The 18,339-nt window shown below is 32.9% G+C and overlaps 1 protein-coding gene across 1 annotated transcript in view; it reads left to right on the forward strand.

The window, feature by feature from the left end:
- Cdh19 (cadherin 19) overlaps nucleotides 1-18,339 on the forward strand; it is a 112,125-nt gene that overhangs the window by 34,243 nt on the left and 59,543 nt on the right. Inside the window, exons 5-7 of the mRNA XM_075987377.1 lie at nucleotides 14,546-14,665; nucleotides 16,500-16,664; nucleotides 17,842-18,026. Of these exons, the coding sequence (XP_075843492.1) occupies nucleotides 14,546-14,665; nucleotides 16,500-16,664; nucleotides 17,842-18,026 (470 nt within the window). The remainder of the gene's footprint in view (nucleotides 1-14,545; nucleotides 14,666-16,499; nucleotides 16,665-17,841; nucleotides 18,027-18,339) is intronic.

An 18,339-nucleotide genomic window follows, 5' to 3' on the forward strand; every position in this document is an offset into this window, starting at 1 on the left:
TGTGTGTGTGTGCGTGTGTTCTCATTTTTTCAGTTGTACTTCAAAGTCTTTTTCTTCTTTTTCTACATAAATAAAATTCATAAGATTCACAAATGCAGAGTTATTGAGGTTCAAAATGATCAAATAAATGTACAGAAGTGTTCATGTGTGTATGAAAGTGCAACACTAACCATGAGATTTATTTCGAAGGTGATCAATTTATATGTAAGTGAGACACCATTGACTGTGTAAACAGTGACTCGAGAGATTGCAAATTGCTATTAATTAGTCAGTACTTATTCTGGAATATTTTGTTCATGAAGTTGTATTTATGTGTATGACTTTGGGATTACCTGAATAACAACTTATTTTGACTATCTTCACTTTTTAAGATTGCTGTAAGTTTTTATCCAAAATGTAATGCAGAGAGAGAGAAATAAAAATAGATTATGTAGAGCTAGAGGGATAGCTCAGCAGTAGAAAGAACTAATTGCTCTTTTCCAAGACCATTGTTGTTTCCATAAGCCCACCAATGGCCTCATGCCACTTTGTAAATCCAATTCTAGTGACTCTCATAGACTCTTAGGCTACTGAAGGTACCAGGTACACAATTATTGCACAGGCATATGTGGCATCCCAATAGCTCACATAAAATACAATATTATTTAGAATATATTTATTACCTGTCCATTTGTCAGGAAACTTCTTTTAGCTAGGTATGTCACAGTTCTACATAGAAACATTTGCAAACCCCTATTGGTCTTACTCCCACTTATAACACAAACTCGAAAAAATTATTTTCTGTATATTATTTTAAAATATTTTTTCAACAAATTAGGATCAACAAAATAATGAATAAACATTTATAGTTTTCACACTCTGAATTAAACTTATTGAAACCCCAAACCATTATGTATGTGTATAAGCAAAAAGAATATTGTAAAGGTAAACTCTTTAAAACTTGATTTTGTGTGTTTCCCATTACAGAGAGAAAAAAATAGCTAGTAGTAAAATCTTATTTATCCTTATTCCTATATTCTTAATGAAATAAATAGAATTCTTCAAATTCTTTATAGCAGGAGATACCCCAGTCCTTCAGTTTACAAATGTGTAAGCGTCTGTTGCTACTTACAATATTATCATGATGATTTTATTATCAAAGTATAATGTGACTTGTGAATGAGACTCTGTTGACTTTACTTATTAATAGTGACTACAATAGCATTTAAACTTTGAAATGAAATAAAATGGTCGTATTGAATTCTATTATATTTAACTGAATATCTTATATTTTGTGTTTATTGTTTTTGGAAAAGTTCATAAAATAGTGCTCAATAATACCATCAATATTATAAAGTATAATATAATATACAGTCATAGTTGTGATAAAACTGATATATTGAAACACAAATATTAATTACAATTATTTATCAGAAAATATTTTATTTTTAAATTTGGTAAATTTGAAATGTTGATTCTCAGAATTTTAAATTTATACATAAATTCAAATTTATGAATTTGAATGAGGTTTTTTCTGTTCCTATTTAACTTTGTTAAACAAAACTTGACACACATTAATGATATTGTCTACAAGTTTTAAAGGTACATGTATCAAAGTCGTAAGACATAAATGCAATCACTGACCTGTTTTTAGATAGCTGTGGTTAGAAAAACAAAGTGCTTGGAGAAGACTTTACACAATAAAGGTGGAAAGTGGCAAAACAGGAACTGTTTCGAATTGCTACTTGTAATTTCTGATATGTTAAGGAATTGTCTCTCAAATAAACATACAATAGCATTATGCCCATTAAGCCTTACTAATAGGTGAAATTCTCACTATTAATTAAATTTTTCCCAATATGAATATAAAAACAGAGCTCTGATGAAATAATTGCTTCTTTAGTGAGTCTCATTATTTAATCATTTATTGAATCTCTTATCTATTTCGTTGTTAGAGAAGTAACTAATGTTAAGTACAGCCAATGTTTTATATATTATGTGCTAGTTTAGAGTTAAAAACCACAGAAGTAAATATCTCAATAAATTCAAGGTGAATAAAACTGTGTGTTAAAATAGCAACCTTAAAAATGAATATTGTTTTCCAAACGTTAGTTCCAGCTCTAAGTAGACAAAAGTAGGTAGAACTCTATGAGTTCAAGGTCAGCATCAACTACACCAAGAGTTTCAGGCAAGCCTTTATAAAGTAGGCCTTATATCAAAATAAAAAAAATTGTCTCAGAACAAAATTTATATCTACAATATAGAGAAAATATTTTAATTGCATATTTAAAAACTTCAAGCCAAGATAATACTTACGTATTAATATAAAAGTGTCATATTGAAATCCATGGTTTGACTCTCAGTAGTCATTCTGAAATAAACTGTAGCACATGTCTTTAATTAAGCATTCAAAAATAAATACACGATTTAATTATTTGCTGGCCTAGTAACAGGTTGCTAAACTCCTTATAATTGGTGTGCATTTAAAAAATTTATAACTCTTATATTTTTGTGTTTGGATTCCTCTTATTATTATTAGAGCATAAACTACTCTTTGTGTAATGAGATACCACAAGCCGATAAGGTTCTATTGCAGATGTAAAAATTAATAGTTGGATAAAAATAGTTCCATAAATATCATAACATATTTTATGTAATCCATATTGACAGAGTCACAATTTTCTTATATGAGGTTATATCTAGTGCCTACAGAATAACTTTGATTTGTTGAGAAAATCTATTTTTGGTCCTATCATTAGCATTTGTTCTAATCTAATCTTCAAAATTTACTTGCCTTTATAGTTTAGCACTTATTAACATTATCTCAAACATGGTGATTCATATGAAATTGTAGATATGTTATACAAATTTTCCTCTACTACTATATAAGCATATCATATTAATCCAATATCTCATAAAAATTGAAAGAATTTAATCAGAAAGTTAAATTACTAAAAACTAGTAAACTGGTCTTTTCTCTGGAACACCTGAAATAAAGTTCCATGTCACCTATATAACAGCTATTCCTGCAAATAAAGTGACAACTTATAAAAATTCTAATACTATGTTTTAACAAAAATTATTTATTATAGTTGTAAAGACTCAGAAGATAAACAGACTTAATATTCTAATTTTTATTTATGAGAAAGTGTCTTACAAATTAGATGTTAACTATAAATTCAAATGTAGACCAGATTGCACTGTGTAAGTTTTATGTTTATTACGGGGACACATAAACTAATTAGTGGGTTGGTATTTACAAGTAGTCTTTTGTTTATTTTTACACACCAATCAAAATTTTCCCTCACTCCTATAACCCCACACCCTCCTGCACCACTCTCCATCCACACCTACTTCTCTGTTTCCCATCAAAAAAGGTGTACATCACATGAATCTCAGATAACCATGGTATATCAAGTATTAAGTCGCAGTGAAAGTAGGGCATCTGCTCTTTTGTTATGGCTGGACTAAGCAAACCACTTTAAGGAATGGGTCTCAAAACAAGGCTACAGAGTCAAAGAAAGCTCCTATTTCCACTGTTAGGAATCCCAAAAGAAATCAAAATTGCACGTCTCTAATACATATGCCTCAGGCCAAGCTCAGTGCCGTGCAGGATCCCTAGATGTCTATTCAGACTTCATGAACCACTATGAGCCCAGGGTATTTAGCTCTGTTTGTTCTCTTGTGGTGTCCTTTACTCCACTGTCTCCTACAAGCCGTCTTGCCCATCATTCTCATGATTCACTGTCCTAGAGTTTGTGAGTCTCTGCATCTGTTCTCGTCAGTTGCTGGCTCCAGTCACTTGGATGAAATTTGAGAATAGCAACTACAGTTAGGAATAGGCAACAATCTAAGAGTAGTATAGAATGTCACTTGGAATCATTACATTTACTTTTTCCCTGCCAGCCCTGTTTGGTTCTTTCCTAGGTCTCTGGACTAGAATGTGTCTGAATCATGGTCCTGAGGACGAAGCTCACTCTTATGGTATAGGTGTTTAAGTTGGGTCAATCATTGATTGGTCACTACCACAATTACAACACCACTATATATGGGAATATTTTGTTTGTGCTCCAACAAACTAATCTTTCCTGAATATCAAAGTGTCGAGCTAGCCACTAGTTAGCCATAGAGACCAGGCAGTGAAGCACACACCTTTACAAGTAATTGGGAAGCAGAGGCAGATGGACCTTTGTTATTTTAAGGCCTCCCTGGCCTGCATGAGATTTAGCCAGACTCAAAGAAAAATCAAGCAAAAGTGGTGGTGTCTTGCACATTTATTTTTTTTAATTTATTTATTTATTAAGGATTTCTGCCTCCTCCCCGCAACCGCCTCCCATTTCCCTCCCCCTCCCCCAATCAAGTCACCCTCCCTCATCTGCTCAAAGAGCAATCAAGGTTCCCTGACCTGTGGGAAGCCCAAGGACCACCCACCTCTATCCAGGTCTCCTAAGGTGAGCATCCAAACTGCCTAGGCTCCCCCAAAGCCAGTATGTGCACTAGGATCAAAAACCCACTGCGTTGTTCTTGAGTTCTTGACAATTAATCCCAGAATTTTGAGAATCGCATGCCTTTAATCCTAGCATTAGGGAGGTGGAGGGAGGAAGGAATATGGCTTGGAGGGGAGAGGAATATAAAGTGGGAGGAGAAGGGTATTCAAAGCATTCAATCTGATGATTTATACAGACAGGATTTTGCTTTCTTGCTTCTGAGGATTTTGTATAAGGAAGAACTAGTGGCTGGCTGTTCTGCATCTCTGATCTTTCAGCGCTATCACCTGAGATCTGACTCTGATTTTTTATATGTAAGAATAATTAGAATTCATGCTACATCTGGTGCCCAATGTCGGACACAAATTCATGAAAAATTGGTTTTCTTATGTCTTTGCAGACACTGGCATTGGCCAGATCTACTTGCAGCCAGATTCACCACCCTGATGGCTAAGTTTTCCTTTTTTCTCACACAGAGGGTGGTGGGCTTTCCCTGCACCCCCTTATCAGGCTGTTCACCAATTAGGTAGCTGCTTTGAAACACACAGAGACTTCTATTCTACGTAGCAGCAGTCAGTCTCAAATATTCCTGGTCATGTCTGCAAATTTCGGAAGAAATTTGGAAATTCTTAAAGGGAAGAGTTAGTTAAAAGAGAGAGTTTTTACATATTAAAAATAAGAAATACTACTACAATGGAGAAAGTTATCTCTCTGTTTGATTATACAATGCATGATTTAAAAATAAAGAAAATAAAGAATGGATAATTAACATCACTGGTAATGATTTAATGTTAATTTTCATTTAAAAATGTATTACTGTTCATTTGATGATTTTTGATATGAGTTCCATGATACAGGCATTAGAAAAACTTATTTAAAAAGATAATTGAGATGTTCAGATTCAAACAGGAAAATTTAAAAGAGAAACAAAGAAGAAGTGCCTAGTGTTTTCAAACAACTGACTTTAATTTATCCAGTTACCTTACAGAATGAGGCAAATGACAACTATTCTCAAGGCTGCTTAAGTGCTGAATGGAATTCTAAGGAGATGTTAGAATTCAGGAGATTCAAGAAAACAATATTCTCTTATGACATGCATTCACTTTTTGTGAAACAGATGTTAAATTCGTGGTCAATTTGGTATAGACTTATCCCTTAAGACTTTAGAGGATTGGAGCCTTGTTCCCAAACACAGTGGATCACCTGGTGAAAAGATGAGGCTAAGATTACTGAATAATACAATACATCTATAGGTATGGAAATCTCCCAAGACTAACTTCATGGAGAGGGATATTATGTTCATGCACAAAGGCAATCTCTATATGATGACCACATTCTGGCTTTATGCCTTGCAGCAGCTTTGCATGCTTTTGGAAGAATTAAAAAGGTATGAAATAAAATTGTGTCATTTACTAAAGCTATGCAAGACCCAAAATAAGTCTTTGGTAATTCCTCACAAAGATTTTTGCAGCTAGACAAAGAATAATTTAATCTCAGGCTTTTGAAAATGCTAATTCATAATGCAAATTATTATTAGGCTATTAAAGACAAGATCAGCACCCTTGGAGGAATGGATCTGAGATACAATCAATATTGAATGTCATGACTTTCCAAAGGTTTGAAGAAAATCAAATGCCAGGGACTTCGAATGCAGAAAACATGATCACCTAATAAGAAATTGTAAACAGGGAATTTAAGAAAAAATTATTTTTCTAAATATAATCCAAACAGAAACACCATACTTTCTGGATTATGGAGAAGGTATGGAAAATGCAGGCATTGAATTATTGAATGAAGTTCAACAAGAGTCAGTCAAGGTAATACTTTCTCATCAGCAAATGGTTTGAGCGGACTCTCATAGGCCCCCATGCAAAATTCAGTTATTTCTTGCATATGTGGAGGAAACTACTTCCAAAAGTAGCTAAAGAATCTAAAGCCTATTGTAAAAACCATACTGCTCTGAATGCTAGAAAACCCATGGAAGACAAAAGTTTCCAGAAAAAACATGAAGCAAATAATATGTAGTAAAATGAGCAGGCTGCATCCCACCGCACGGCTAGCTTACACCTGAAATAACCACACAGATATTCTAATAATTAAGTCACTGCCTGGCCATTATCTCTAGCCTCTTATTGGCTAACTCTCACATCTTGATTCAATCCATTTCTAATAATCTGTATAACACCACGAGGTCGTGGCTTACAGGGGAATGATTCTAACCAGCATCTGTCTCAGGCAGGAGAACCATGACATCCTGCCACACTGCCCTTCTTCCCAGCATTCAGTGCTGTCTTCCCCACCTATCTAAGTTCTGCCTCATCAAAAGGCCAAGGCAGTTTCTTTATTCAACCAATGAAAGCAACACAAATACAGAAGCACCTCCTACACCAATTATAATTACTAGATTTGAATAAGAGAGATTTCTTAGTCAGAAAAGATTTCTTAGTTCATCCAAGAGCATGGTCTAAACAAACCTATAAAACCTACAAAACTAGCAAATGATTTTCCTTTGACTGGATATAAGTTGCCAAAAGTGAACCTCACCAAATTTTGGTTTGGGGAAGTTTTTTTGTTTCTGTCTTTTCAGTAAATTAAGGTCATCCAGCTAAGGAATCTGAAGTCCACTGGACAAATAAGACATCTAAAGGAAAAGCACAAATCATCAAAAAAAAATTTATACCAAGAAAAAGAGTAGATTGGCCTATTGGTATATTATATTACCGACAGGATAAAATTTCATAAATCTTCCCAAATGTTTATTTCTGATTTCCTTTATAGAAAAACAATGCAAATGGTCTTTTTTGTAAATAAAAATTAAAGCTAGATCATGCTCCAAATCCAAGCATACTTGTTAAAGTAAAATTCAAAATCTCTGTATCATGTCAGAAAAGCCACTTGATATGGAACAGAATAAAAAACAAAATTTAGAGTCTATTTTATTGTCACAAATATCATAAAATCTCATTATACACACACACACACACACACACACACACACATATATATATATATATATGTATATATATATATATATATTAATATAATATTTTTTCTGGAAATAGCCTTTTTCTACCTTCCTGTACATAATTTTGGATTTGAGACTCTATGAGTTTTATGCAATAAATCATGACCATGCCTAACAGTTACTTTTTAAGGCTCTGATCTGATGAAGTAACCCAATAACAGTGAATCCCCCCATGAGAGTGATAATATCACTAAGCTGAAAAACACCACCTAATTACCTGCTTTGGACTAAAACCTGCTTAGGACAATTTTGAAGTGGTAAGCTGAAATGATTCAGCCTCACAGACTACTCTAGCCAGAACTTGAGATAAGTGCTGCATTTTCACAGTACACAGAGACTGGATAACAAATCATACAGCTACCTCTCCCAGAACTTGACAATTTACCAAAATTATTCTTTTGTTTTGTTTTGTTTTTTGAGACAGGGTTTCTCTGTGGCTTTGGTGCTGGTCCCGGAACTAGCTCTTGTAGACCAGGCTGGCCTCGAACTCCCAGAGATCCACCTGCCTCTGCCTCCCGAGTGCTGGGATTAGAGGCGTGCGCCACCACCGCCCGGCCAAAATTATTCTTTATGTTTGAGTACAGGATGCCTAAATTTCCAAGAAGTGAGGTGGATGGTTTTGGGTGCAATGGATTATGGGTATTCATCATAGTTTAGGGTGGCTTGTTACAATTGTTTCCTGGTAATGGTCAGGAAAAAAGCTGAAAAGAGAACTTTAGATTCAGGATTCTTGATTTGTAAACCCAAACAGAATATTTTTATAAGACTATGTTATAAGAGTTAAATATACTCTTAAAACAAAAATGGCATATATAGAAATAGGATAAAAGGTAGTTAATTGAATCTAACTTTAAACCAAAAAATCAGCTACTAATTGAAAGTATTTTATATTACTATGGATTATTGTATATTGATACAAATTTAAGGTTATTTTGATAGAAAATACTCTGCATACATTTCTACTTTGTTCAAAGCATTACAACTATACAGCTAATTTAACAACGTAATACAAATTACTAGTTATTGAAAGCTATTATTATGAACTCCTTAGGGCAATAATGAAATGCAGCTTAGTAATTAGTCACCTATTACATTCAACATGTAGTCATATTAGGTATCCTTAAAAGGTCAAACAGAGTTATAGTTTAGAGAGATAGATCACCTTCAAACACTTCAGAGATGTACAGATTTTGGCACTCAAAGTGTTTTAATAACATAAGGTATTTTTATGAAAATGAGACTTGTCTGCTCGTGACTATGCCAGTCTACTTTGGAGAAGATGATGGCATCAAACAAACTCCATATGAAGTTTGCTTTCTTTGTGACAAAAGCTAGCCACTAGGCAAAAAGGCTGCTCTTGCCTTGACTGCTGACAGTATATTCTACAAATTGCATGAACAGGACCCAAAAGAAAATGACTGTCAAACTTTGCCAAGTTTGACGAAGTAGAAAAGTAGATATGGTAGCATAGTAGGTGTAATATGTATGCTCCAATCTTAGGTGACTTGAGATTTCTCCAAGTCATCAGTTGTAATTTCTCACTTTTTTTTTTTGGAAGTAGCTTGCTTGTACTTCCTGCTTACCTAGAAAATATTATTTCCTTCTCAGGTATCTGATGGAGTTGGACACTTTATAATTATAGTTACATTTATAGTTTTCCTTTTCATAATCAGAAAAGAAATTTACTAATGAAATGTAAAGTATATCAGGTTGAGAGACATAAGGGGATAGTTTTGGTAATGCAATATGGAATAGAAAGTGAATTAGGTGTGACCTTTAAGACTCAACAAAATAAGATAGATAATGGAGTATTTTCATTGAAATTCTCAAATATTTATGGGCTTGATATTGTTGATGTATTTTGGCCTTTATTCATTGTTACATATTTATTGTATTTGTTTAACATAGTTTTCTTATATTACTTATAACTATTTTTTATTTTAGACAAAAAAAATGGAAATGTGATGGTATGACTTTTGTGCTTAACAACTAAAGTTAGCCTAGATATCAGAGTGCAGAGCTAGACAAGAGTTAGCCATAGAGACCAGGCAGTGCTGGGTCACATCTTTATTCCCAGCAATCAGGAGACAGAGGCAGAAAACTCTCTGCAAATTAATGGCCACTCTGGTCTACACAAGATTGTTCCAGACTCACCCACCCCCAAGAAAAAACATAGCCATGCAATAGTAGCTCACACATTTAATCCCTGAATCTGGGTGTCACATGCCTTGAATCCCAATGCTAGGGAGGTGGAAAAAGGAAGGGATATGTATGAATGAATAGGAGAATATAAAGCAGAAAGAGGAGCTCAAAACATTCAGTCTGAGGATTTGGTAGAGACAAGATTTTGCCCTCTTGGCTGTGAAGATTTTGAAGAGGTACAAAGTAGTGCCTTGTTGCTCTGCTTCTCTGATCTTTTAGCATTCAATTCCTAATATCTGACTCTGAGTTTTTATTAGTACTTGAAAAAGTGTCCTTGCGGTGGGATTGAGCATTCTTTCCATATATGCCCAAGAGTAGTATCTCTGGGTCTTGAGTAGACTGGTTCTTAATTTTCTAAGAAAGTGCTTAGCTTGTTTCAGAAGTGGCTGTACAGGTTTTCACTTGTGCCAGCATTAAGGGAGTGTTTACCTTGCTCACCTTATTCCATATCTTCTCCAACAAAATCTACCATCAGTGCTTTTGATCTACCCCATTCAGACAGGTGTAAGATGGTATCTCAGAGTCGGTATGATTTGCATATCCCGGATGACTAAGGAAGTTGAGCAAATTTTCAAGTGTCTTTTGGCCATTGCGATTCTTCTGCTGAGAATTCTCTTTTTAGAACTACATCCATTTTTCAAGTGAATTATTTGGTATTTTTATGTCTGGCTTCCTGAATTCTTTATATATTTTTGAGATCAGCCTTCTGTCAGATGTAGGGTTGGTAAAGACCTTTTTCCATTCTTTAGTCTGGTGTTTTGACTTATCTACCATGTTCTTTGCTTTACAGAAGCTTTTCTATTTTAGAAGGCACAATTTATTAGTTGTTGATCTCACTGTCTGTGCTACTGCTATTAAAACCAGGAAGTAGTCCTGTGTGCCAATGAGTTCAAGATCATTTTACACTTTCTCTTCTATCAGGTTAAGTGTAGTAGGATTTATGTTGAGGTCTTTAATCCACTTGGAGTTGAATTTTGTGCATGGTATCAGATATAGATCTATTCTACATAGAACATCCAGTTACGACATTAGTTGAGTAATTTTGAATTCTTTGTCAAAATTTGAAATATTTTGAATTCTTTGTCAAAATTCAGATGTTCATATGAGAGTGGATTTATGGCAGGATCTTTGATTCAATTCAATTGATTCATGCTTTTGTTTTTATGCCAATACCAAGCTGTTTATATTATTATAAGTCTATAAGAGTGTTTGAAATCACAGATAGTGATGCCTCTGGAAGTTCATCTGTTGTACTAGATTCTTTTTAGCTGTCCATTCCACCCCCCATGAATTTGAGTATTGCTGTTTTGAGGTCTGTGAAAAATTGTGTTGGGATTTAGGTGGTGTTACATTGAATGTGTCAGTTGCTTTTGGTAAGACTGTCATTTTTACTCTGTTAATCCTACCTCTCCAAGAGTATGGGAGATCTTTTAATTTTGCTATATTTTGTTCTTTTTTCTTTTTGCAATGGCTTAGCATTCTTTTCATGCAAGTCTTTCACTGTTTTGATTAAATTTAATCCACAATATTTTGTATTATTTGTGGATATTTAAAAGGCTGTTGTCTCTCAAATTTCTTTATTAGATATAGGAGAGCAACTGAATATTTTATTTCATTTTATATTCAGTTACTTCATTAAAGGAATTTATAAACTATAGGAGTTCCCTAGGAACATTTTGTGTGTTGTTTTTGTAAACTATGATATCATTTGTGAATCAAGTTTCTTTGCCATATCCCTTTTTAATTTCTATCCCATTGACCTCCTTAAGTTATCCTATTGATCTATCTACAACTTCTAGTACTATATTTAATAGGTAAGGAGTAAGGTGACAACCTGTTTTGTACCCAATTTTACTAAAATTGCTTTGAGTTTCTCTCCATATAATTTTATGTTTTGTATTGGTTTGCTGTATCTTGCCTTTATTATATTTAGATATGCTCCATGTATCCCAGATTTCTCCAATTCTTTTATCGTGAAGGAATCTTTGATTATGTCAAAGGCTTTTTTTTCAGTATATAAGGAGATAATCTTTTGTCTTTCAGCTTGTTTATGTGGTGAAATACATTGGAAGGTTTTTATGCTTTGAATCATACCTGCATCTCTATAATGATGTGTACTTGTTCATAAAAGATTTTTTTATATCTTTTTGGATTTCATTTGAGAGTATTTTATTGAATATTTCTGCATCTATATTCATAACATAAATAGTTCTATAATTCTCTCTGTGTGGTTTGGGTATCAGGGTGACTATCACATTATAAAATAAATTTAACACAGTTCCTTCTTTTTCTATTTTAAGAAGTAAAGGAGTATAGGTATTAACTTTTCTTTGAAATTTCAATAGAATTCTGCACTAAAAGCATCTGACCCTGGGCTTTTTTGGTTTTGAGAATTTCAATGAGTGCTTCTATTTCCTTGGAAGTTATAGATATATTGAAATTGTATTTTTTGATTTTCTATTAAATATGATAAATGCTATCTGGTGGGATAAATGTTCAGTTCTTTTAGATTTTCTCATTTTGTGGATTATATATTTTTAAAGAATAACAAAATGAGTAGGCCCTGTTCCTGGACCTCGCAGCCAATAGAGAAGGGATGTGTGGAACAAAGAAGCCCCTGTAGCAGGAGCTGAAGGGGCCCAATGTGGGAGCTCACCAAGGCCAGCTTGACTGGGTCTGAATGAGCATGTGATCAAACCGGAATCTCTGAATGTGGCTGACAATGAGGGTGTACTGAGAAGACAATGATAACGACACTGAATTTTTATTCTACTGCATGTACTGGCTTTTTGGGAGCCTAGTCTGTTTGGATGCACACCTTCCTAGACCTGGATGGAGGGTGGCCTTGGACTTTCCACAAGGCAGTGTACTGGAGAGCAAAGGGGAGGGGGAGTGGGGGAGGGGGAGGGAAGGGGGAAGATGGGAGAAGGTGGAAATTTTAAATAAATAAATTTAAAAAAATAAAATAAAAAATAAAGAATAACAAAATGATTCCTTGTATTTCCTTGGTGTCTCTTCTATGTACTTACTTTTTATTTCTGATTTTCTTAAATTGAATATTATGCCTTTGCCTTTTAGTTAGATTTAGTGGGATTTGTCTGTCTTGTTTATTTTTCTCAAAGAACCAACTTTTTCTTTCATTGACTGTTTGTAAGATTTTCTTCATTTCTGTTTATTGCTTTCATTCCTGTGTTTATTTTTTCCGACCCTCAACTCCTCTTGAATGTGTTTGTTTCTTTTAGCTCTAGAGGTTTCAGGCACACTGATATATCACTTGTATATCAGGTCATTCTATTTGCCTCATGAAGAAAATAAGTGTTTTGAATTTTTCTCTTAGTACTACTCTAGTTGTCTCCCATAAATTTGGATTTGTTGTGTATCCATTTTCATTGTATTTCAGGACATTTTTAACTTCTGTCTATATTTCTACCTTAACCAAGTGGTAACTCAGTAGAGAGTTGATTAATTTCTCTTAGTTTGTAGCCTTTTTTTTCTGTTGTTGAAATTCAACTTTAATGCTCTGAGAAAATACAGGGGATTATTTCAATTTTGTTGTATTTGGTGAGATTTACTATGTGTCTAAGGATGTGGTGAGTTTTGTAGAAAGTTCTATGAAGGGCTGAGAAGCTATATTATTTTTTCATTTAGGTGAAATGTTCTGTAGGTATCTTTTAGGAATATTTGGTTCCTAATTTCTGTTAATTTCATTTTTTCTTTGTTAAGTTTATGATTGGGGTATTTGTGAGAGTGGGGTATTGAAGTCTTTTACCATTAATGTGTATGGTTAAAGAGTTTATTAAACTTTAATAATGTCTCTACTGCAAATGTGGGTGATATTGCATTGGGCATAAATGTGAAGAACTGCGGTATCATTCTGGTCAATTTATACTTTAATAAGTATTAAATGTCTCTCTCCTTGTCTTTTGATTAAATTTTGACATCTATTTTATTAGATATTATTTTAGCTAAACCAGCTTGGTTCTTAGGTTCATTTGATTTAAAAGTTCTTTTCAATCAATTTACTCTGAAACAACATCTATCCTAATTTTGAGGTTTGTTTCTTGTATAAAGCAGGATAGATGCTGTTTTCATATCTATTCTAGTAACCTGTTACTTTTTACTTATGAATTGAGTCCATTGACACTGAGAGATTATGATGATGTGTGTGTGTGTGTGCGTGCATGTGCATGCATGCCTGTGTGTGTGTGTGTGTGTGTGTGTGTGTGTGCTTGTGTGTTATCCTTCTGTTAATTTTTGTTATGTGAGAATATCTATTGCATATGTTTTCAAGTGTTGCTAATTTGCTTGGGTTATAGTTTTCCTTTAATACCTTTTGGATGGCTAATTGTTTAAATTTGAATATGTCATGAAACACTGTTTTCTCCATCTCTGGTTACTAAAAATTTTACTGAGTATAGTAAAGAGACTTTAACCCATACTTTTTTCTTCAACTTAGAGTCCTTTAAGCTCATTTCAATAATGATTACAATTTTTTTCAACATTACTTATTTCTTTGATCTTTAGGCTGTTTTTACATATTTGATCATTTATTCAAGTTCCTACAGTGAACAGGCACCTTAGAAATATCATAAACAGTATGTGTCAATGTATTATGTAGCATTTCATTTCATTAATTAGAGACTGCAAACTTTTAGTTCTCAGTACTTTTGGAAATGAGGCATATTTATAAAGCTATATTTTTTTATATGTTCACAACAAAAGTTGTGATTTGAAAAATAAAAAACAGTATGGTTTTCTTTAATGTGGCCATTTTGCTTCTTTTACTGAACTGAATTGTTTATTGAGTAAGACTCAACTCTAAATTTACTCTTAATGTATCTTTTCTCTTTAGGAACATTTGTCATTAAGGTGACAGCCAATGATGCTGATGACCCTACAACTGGCTATCATGCTCGAATCCTCTACAACTTAGTACAAGGCCAACCATATTTTTCTGTTGAACCTACAACAGGTATTTGTGAATTAAAAAAAAATGTAACCCTCTCTGTCTCCTAAGAAGAAAATGAGAGCACATATCACCTAGGTACAAACATGTACTACAGAAGATGCCATATTTCATCATTAGTTATGATGCCATTCCCTAATTGTGTAATTTTGCTGACACATAAGCAGTGTTTCCATGATTCATAGATTGGGCTATCTATATCATAGATATGGATATTTCCATATTTGATATAAAATATTTGTAATGAATCTTATAAATGTATCAGAGAAAAAGGGCAAAACACTTTAAAAATATGAGAATTAGACATTACAGATAATTGACCAGATGACATTTGCCAAAAGTCTGAAAGCATCTTAAAAATTTCCAACTGCAATAAACTCTAGGAAACCAGAGATAAATCCTCAAAGACACATTTACATGACTAACCAGATATCTATGAATCACTATATAATATTAAATATGTGGTATCATATGATAAAGAAATTGCTTAAAACACATTTGGCACATTTTTGTCTTTGGGACAGGCTCTTTTTAAATTTTATTAAACAAAGATTATCATTGCATTTCCTGATTATATTAAACATTTGAATATCCTTAAAATCAAAGTGGAGTTCAGGTGTTTTTTTTAAAGTACGTATTAAAAACAATTAGTAGTTATTTTATAAATATTGCAAATGATCCTTACACATGCTAAACAGAAACTTTACCCAAAACTCTATTATCAGTTGTAAACATATCCACTGGCTTCTAAATGTTTATATGACTCTGCTTTTTCAATGAGTATTAACTATTACCTAGCAATTCAAAGCAAAACCTTCCTCTTCAGAACTTAGAGGCTTTAAAGACTCAATATCCTAGCTAATTGTTACAAAATTTTCAAAGTAAACAAATGAACAAACTTCTGACTATTATTAAAATAAAAAGTCTTACGTTTAAAAAATAGTGTATTTTGCTAAACAATATTTTTTATGAATTTATTTGGAATATGTTGATATTTCTCTCTACCCTGTATTCTTGATACTAAAAAGCATGAAATATGATGTTTTGTTGTATTGTGGTGGTAATAGTCTTACTTCTCACCAATATTATTTTTATAGCTTATTATTTGGATTACTGAAAAGAGATGCTGATTTATTTTGTATAGTACCTCTTTTTTTAAAGACATTTCTCTTTTAATAATATTTTTTGTTATGTATTTTGATTCTGTTTCTTCTCTCTCAACTAGTTCTAGAAAATCCAAATTTCATTGCTATCCTAACCCCTAGCTTTATTCTCTCTCTCTCTCTCTCTCTCTCTCTCTCTCTCTCTCTCTCTCTCTTTCTCTCTTCAAAACAAAAATAAAAGTAAAAACCAAGAAAACAAAAACAAACAAACAAAATACATGAAAATGAAAACACATTAGTAGGCTCAGGTACAGCCCATGCTAGTCATAGGTATGGTGGTAAGAGGAACACCTACCCCTCCTTAAGTTTACAAACCCCAAAACCCAACCCACTGTTACCCTTTTTTGACAAATGGACTTCTGGAGGCCTTCCCTTGACATTAGCAGTTGTAAATACTCACTTCTCAGCTTTAGATCACACAAATCAGAAGAAGAGATACAGGCCATGTCACTGAGAAGAACAACTGGAGTCAGTACCAGTACCATTTTACAGAGAATATATTTCTGTTTATGATAAGAATCATAAAAAAATTGGTGTTTAATTTTACCATTATTACAATTCTTTTAGTTAGCAGCTAGCATATAGCAGAATAACAGTTACCTGTTTGGGATGCTTACAAAGTCAGATATGAAGAGGTCATGGATAATAACAATAGAAATTGTATTACTGTTTTAAAGGAGTCATAAGAATATCTTCTAAAATGGATAGAGAATTACAAGATACATACTGTGTAATTATCCAAGCCAGAGACATGCTTGGTCAGCCTGGAGCCTTGTCTGGAACAACAACTGTATCAATAACACTGTCAGATATTAATGACAACAAACCAATATTCAAAGAAAGTAAGTAGAAAGTTTCTTGGATTTCCATTATAATTTAAATCATTGTAATATACACAGATGCTAAAATTGGCTCTCTATATAGAACATTGAAGCAGTATGAAATTTACATAAAATAAATGTGCTAATTGTATATAGTAGAATTTTTCTAATTTAATATAAGAACACAAAATAGAGAAAGAGTATTGAGTCTGTATTCTTCTGTTGTACTTACAAAATGCCACAACTGACAACTTATCGATCATTTTAAAACATTTTGGCTAGGTCTCACTAGGCTATAATCAAACACCACAGAACATTTTCTTGTATCTTTTGGGCATGATCCTTTACTGTGTTCATGTCAGTGATGTTGACATTGTTCAGTTGTCTGCCTAGCTAGCACTAGAATCTTTTTTTTTCTTAATGGCTGTTAGCTGAAAGACTAACCTAGGTTGTCTGCTAATTCTTGATTGACCAAATATCTCAGAGCATATCTAAGCACAATATTTTTGCCTATATATCTACTTCAGTGGGTTCACAAAGTGAGTCATGATAAATTGTATTTGTCAACATTACCTTATTAGCAAATTAACTCTTTCTCTAAGCCTGCTTCCTGTGACAGTTTCACTCAACCATTCTTGGCATCATAGAAAATTGACATGAATACACCTTTGGAACTGTTTTTCTGCACATACAAATGATAATTTAACTTGAAGTTTTAGCTTTTCTTCTTTAGGAATAGAAGGTTACATTTTCTCTGATTTTTTTTTTTATTGCAGATGCTCAATCATTTAAAGTTTCTTTAGTTTTCTTTTCTTAGGAAGTCTCTCCTTAGTAACAAAAATTCACTTAAAAACACATTTAAAAGAATGGACAATTGTCAATTGCCATAATAAAATGATGTTTGGCAAGAACAAAACAAAGAATGAAGAGAATAGCAGATATATTAGTAGGATGCATTTTTGAGAAAATTCTGATAATTAAAGTAGATGCTATAAAAATCTCCAATTTCCAATAAGAGAGAAAATAATAAGTGTATATGCACATATCTAAGAGAGAGAGAGAGAAAGAAAGAAATATTAAAACCTAAAGCAGATAGCTTTCATGAAAGACATAAATTTTCCTAGGAGTAGAAATAATATGATAAAGTTGGGAGATTCATATGATTAAAAACTTATCCTAAATAACTGGAATTTTAAAGGTTTCTACCGATTCACTGTATTGGAATCTGCACCCAGTGGAACATCTATTGGAAAAATTATGGCATATGATGATGACATAGGAGAGAATGCAGAAATGGAATATATCATTGAAGAGGATGATTCACAAACATTTGATATCATCACTGATAATGAGACCCAAGAAGGTATAATTATACTAAAAAAGGTACATATATTTAAATAAGAGTACAGAATCTCATAAAATACATATAATTATTTTGATAATAATAATACATATATTATTTTGTTGATTATTGTTTGCATCACTGATAATTGAACTCAGGGATCATGAAATGTATCTTGGAAATTTAATTAATTTAGAGATGAGCAATGTAGACACTTAAAGAACTTCTTAATTTTAATTTGTTCTTAAAATTATTTTAGAAAAAAATTAAAAAAAACATTTAACTAACAGGAGAGTAATTCTCAGTTTTTCAATTTTTTTTTCACTTTTCTCTAACTTTTAAGTTCTTAATTAT

This window comes from Microtus pennsylvanicus, chromosome 10, assembly GCF_037038515.1.
Source record: "Microtus pennsylvanicus isolate mMicPen1 chromosome 10, mMicPen1.hap1, whole genome shotgun sequence".
Lineage (NCBI taxonomy): Eukaryota > Metazoa > Chordata > Mammalia > Rodentia > Cricetidae > Microtus > Microtus pennsylvanicus.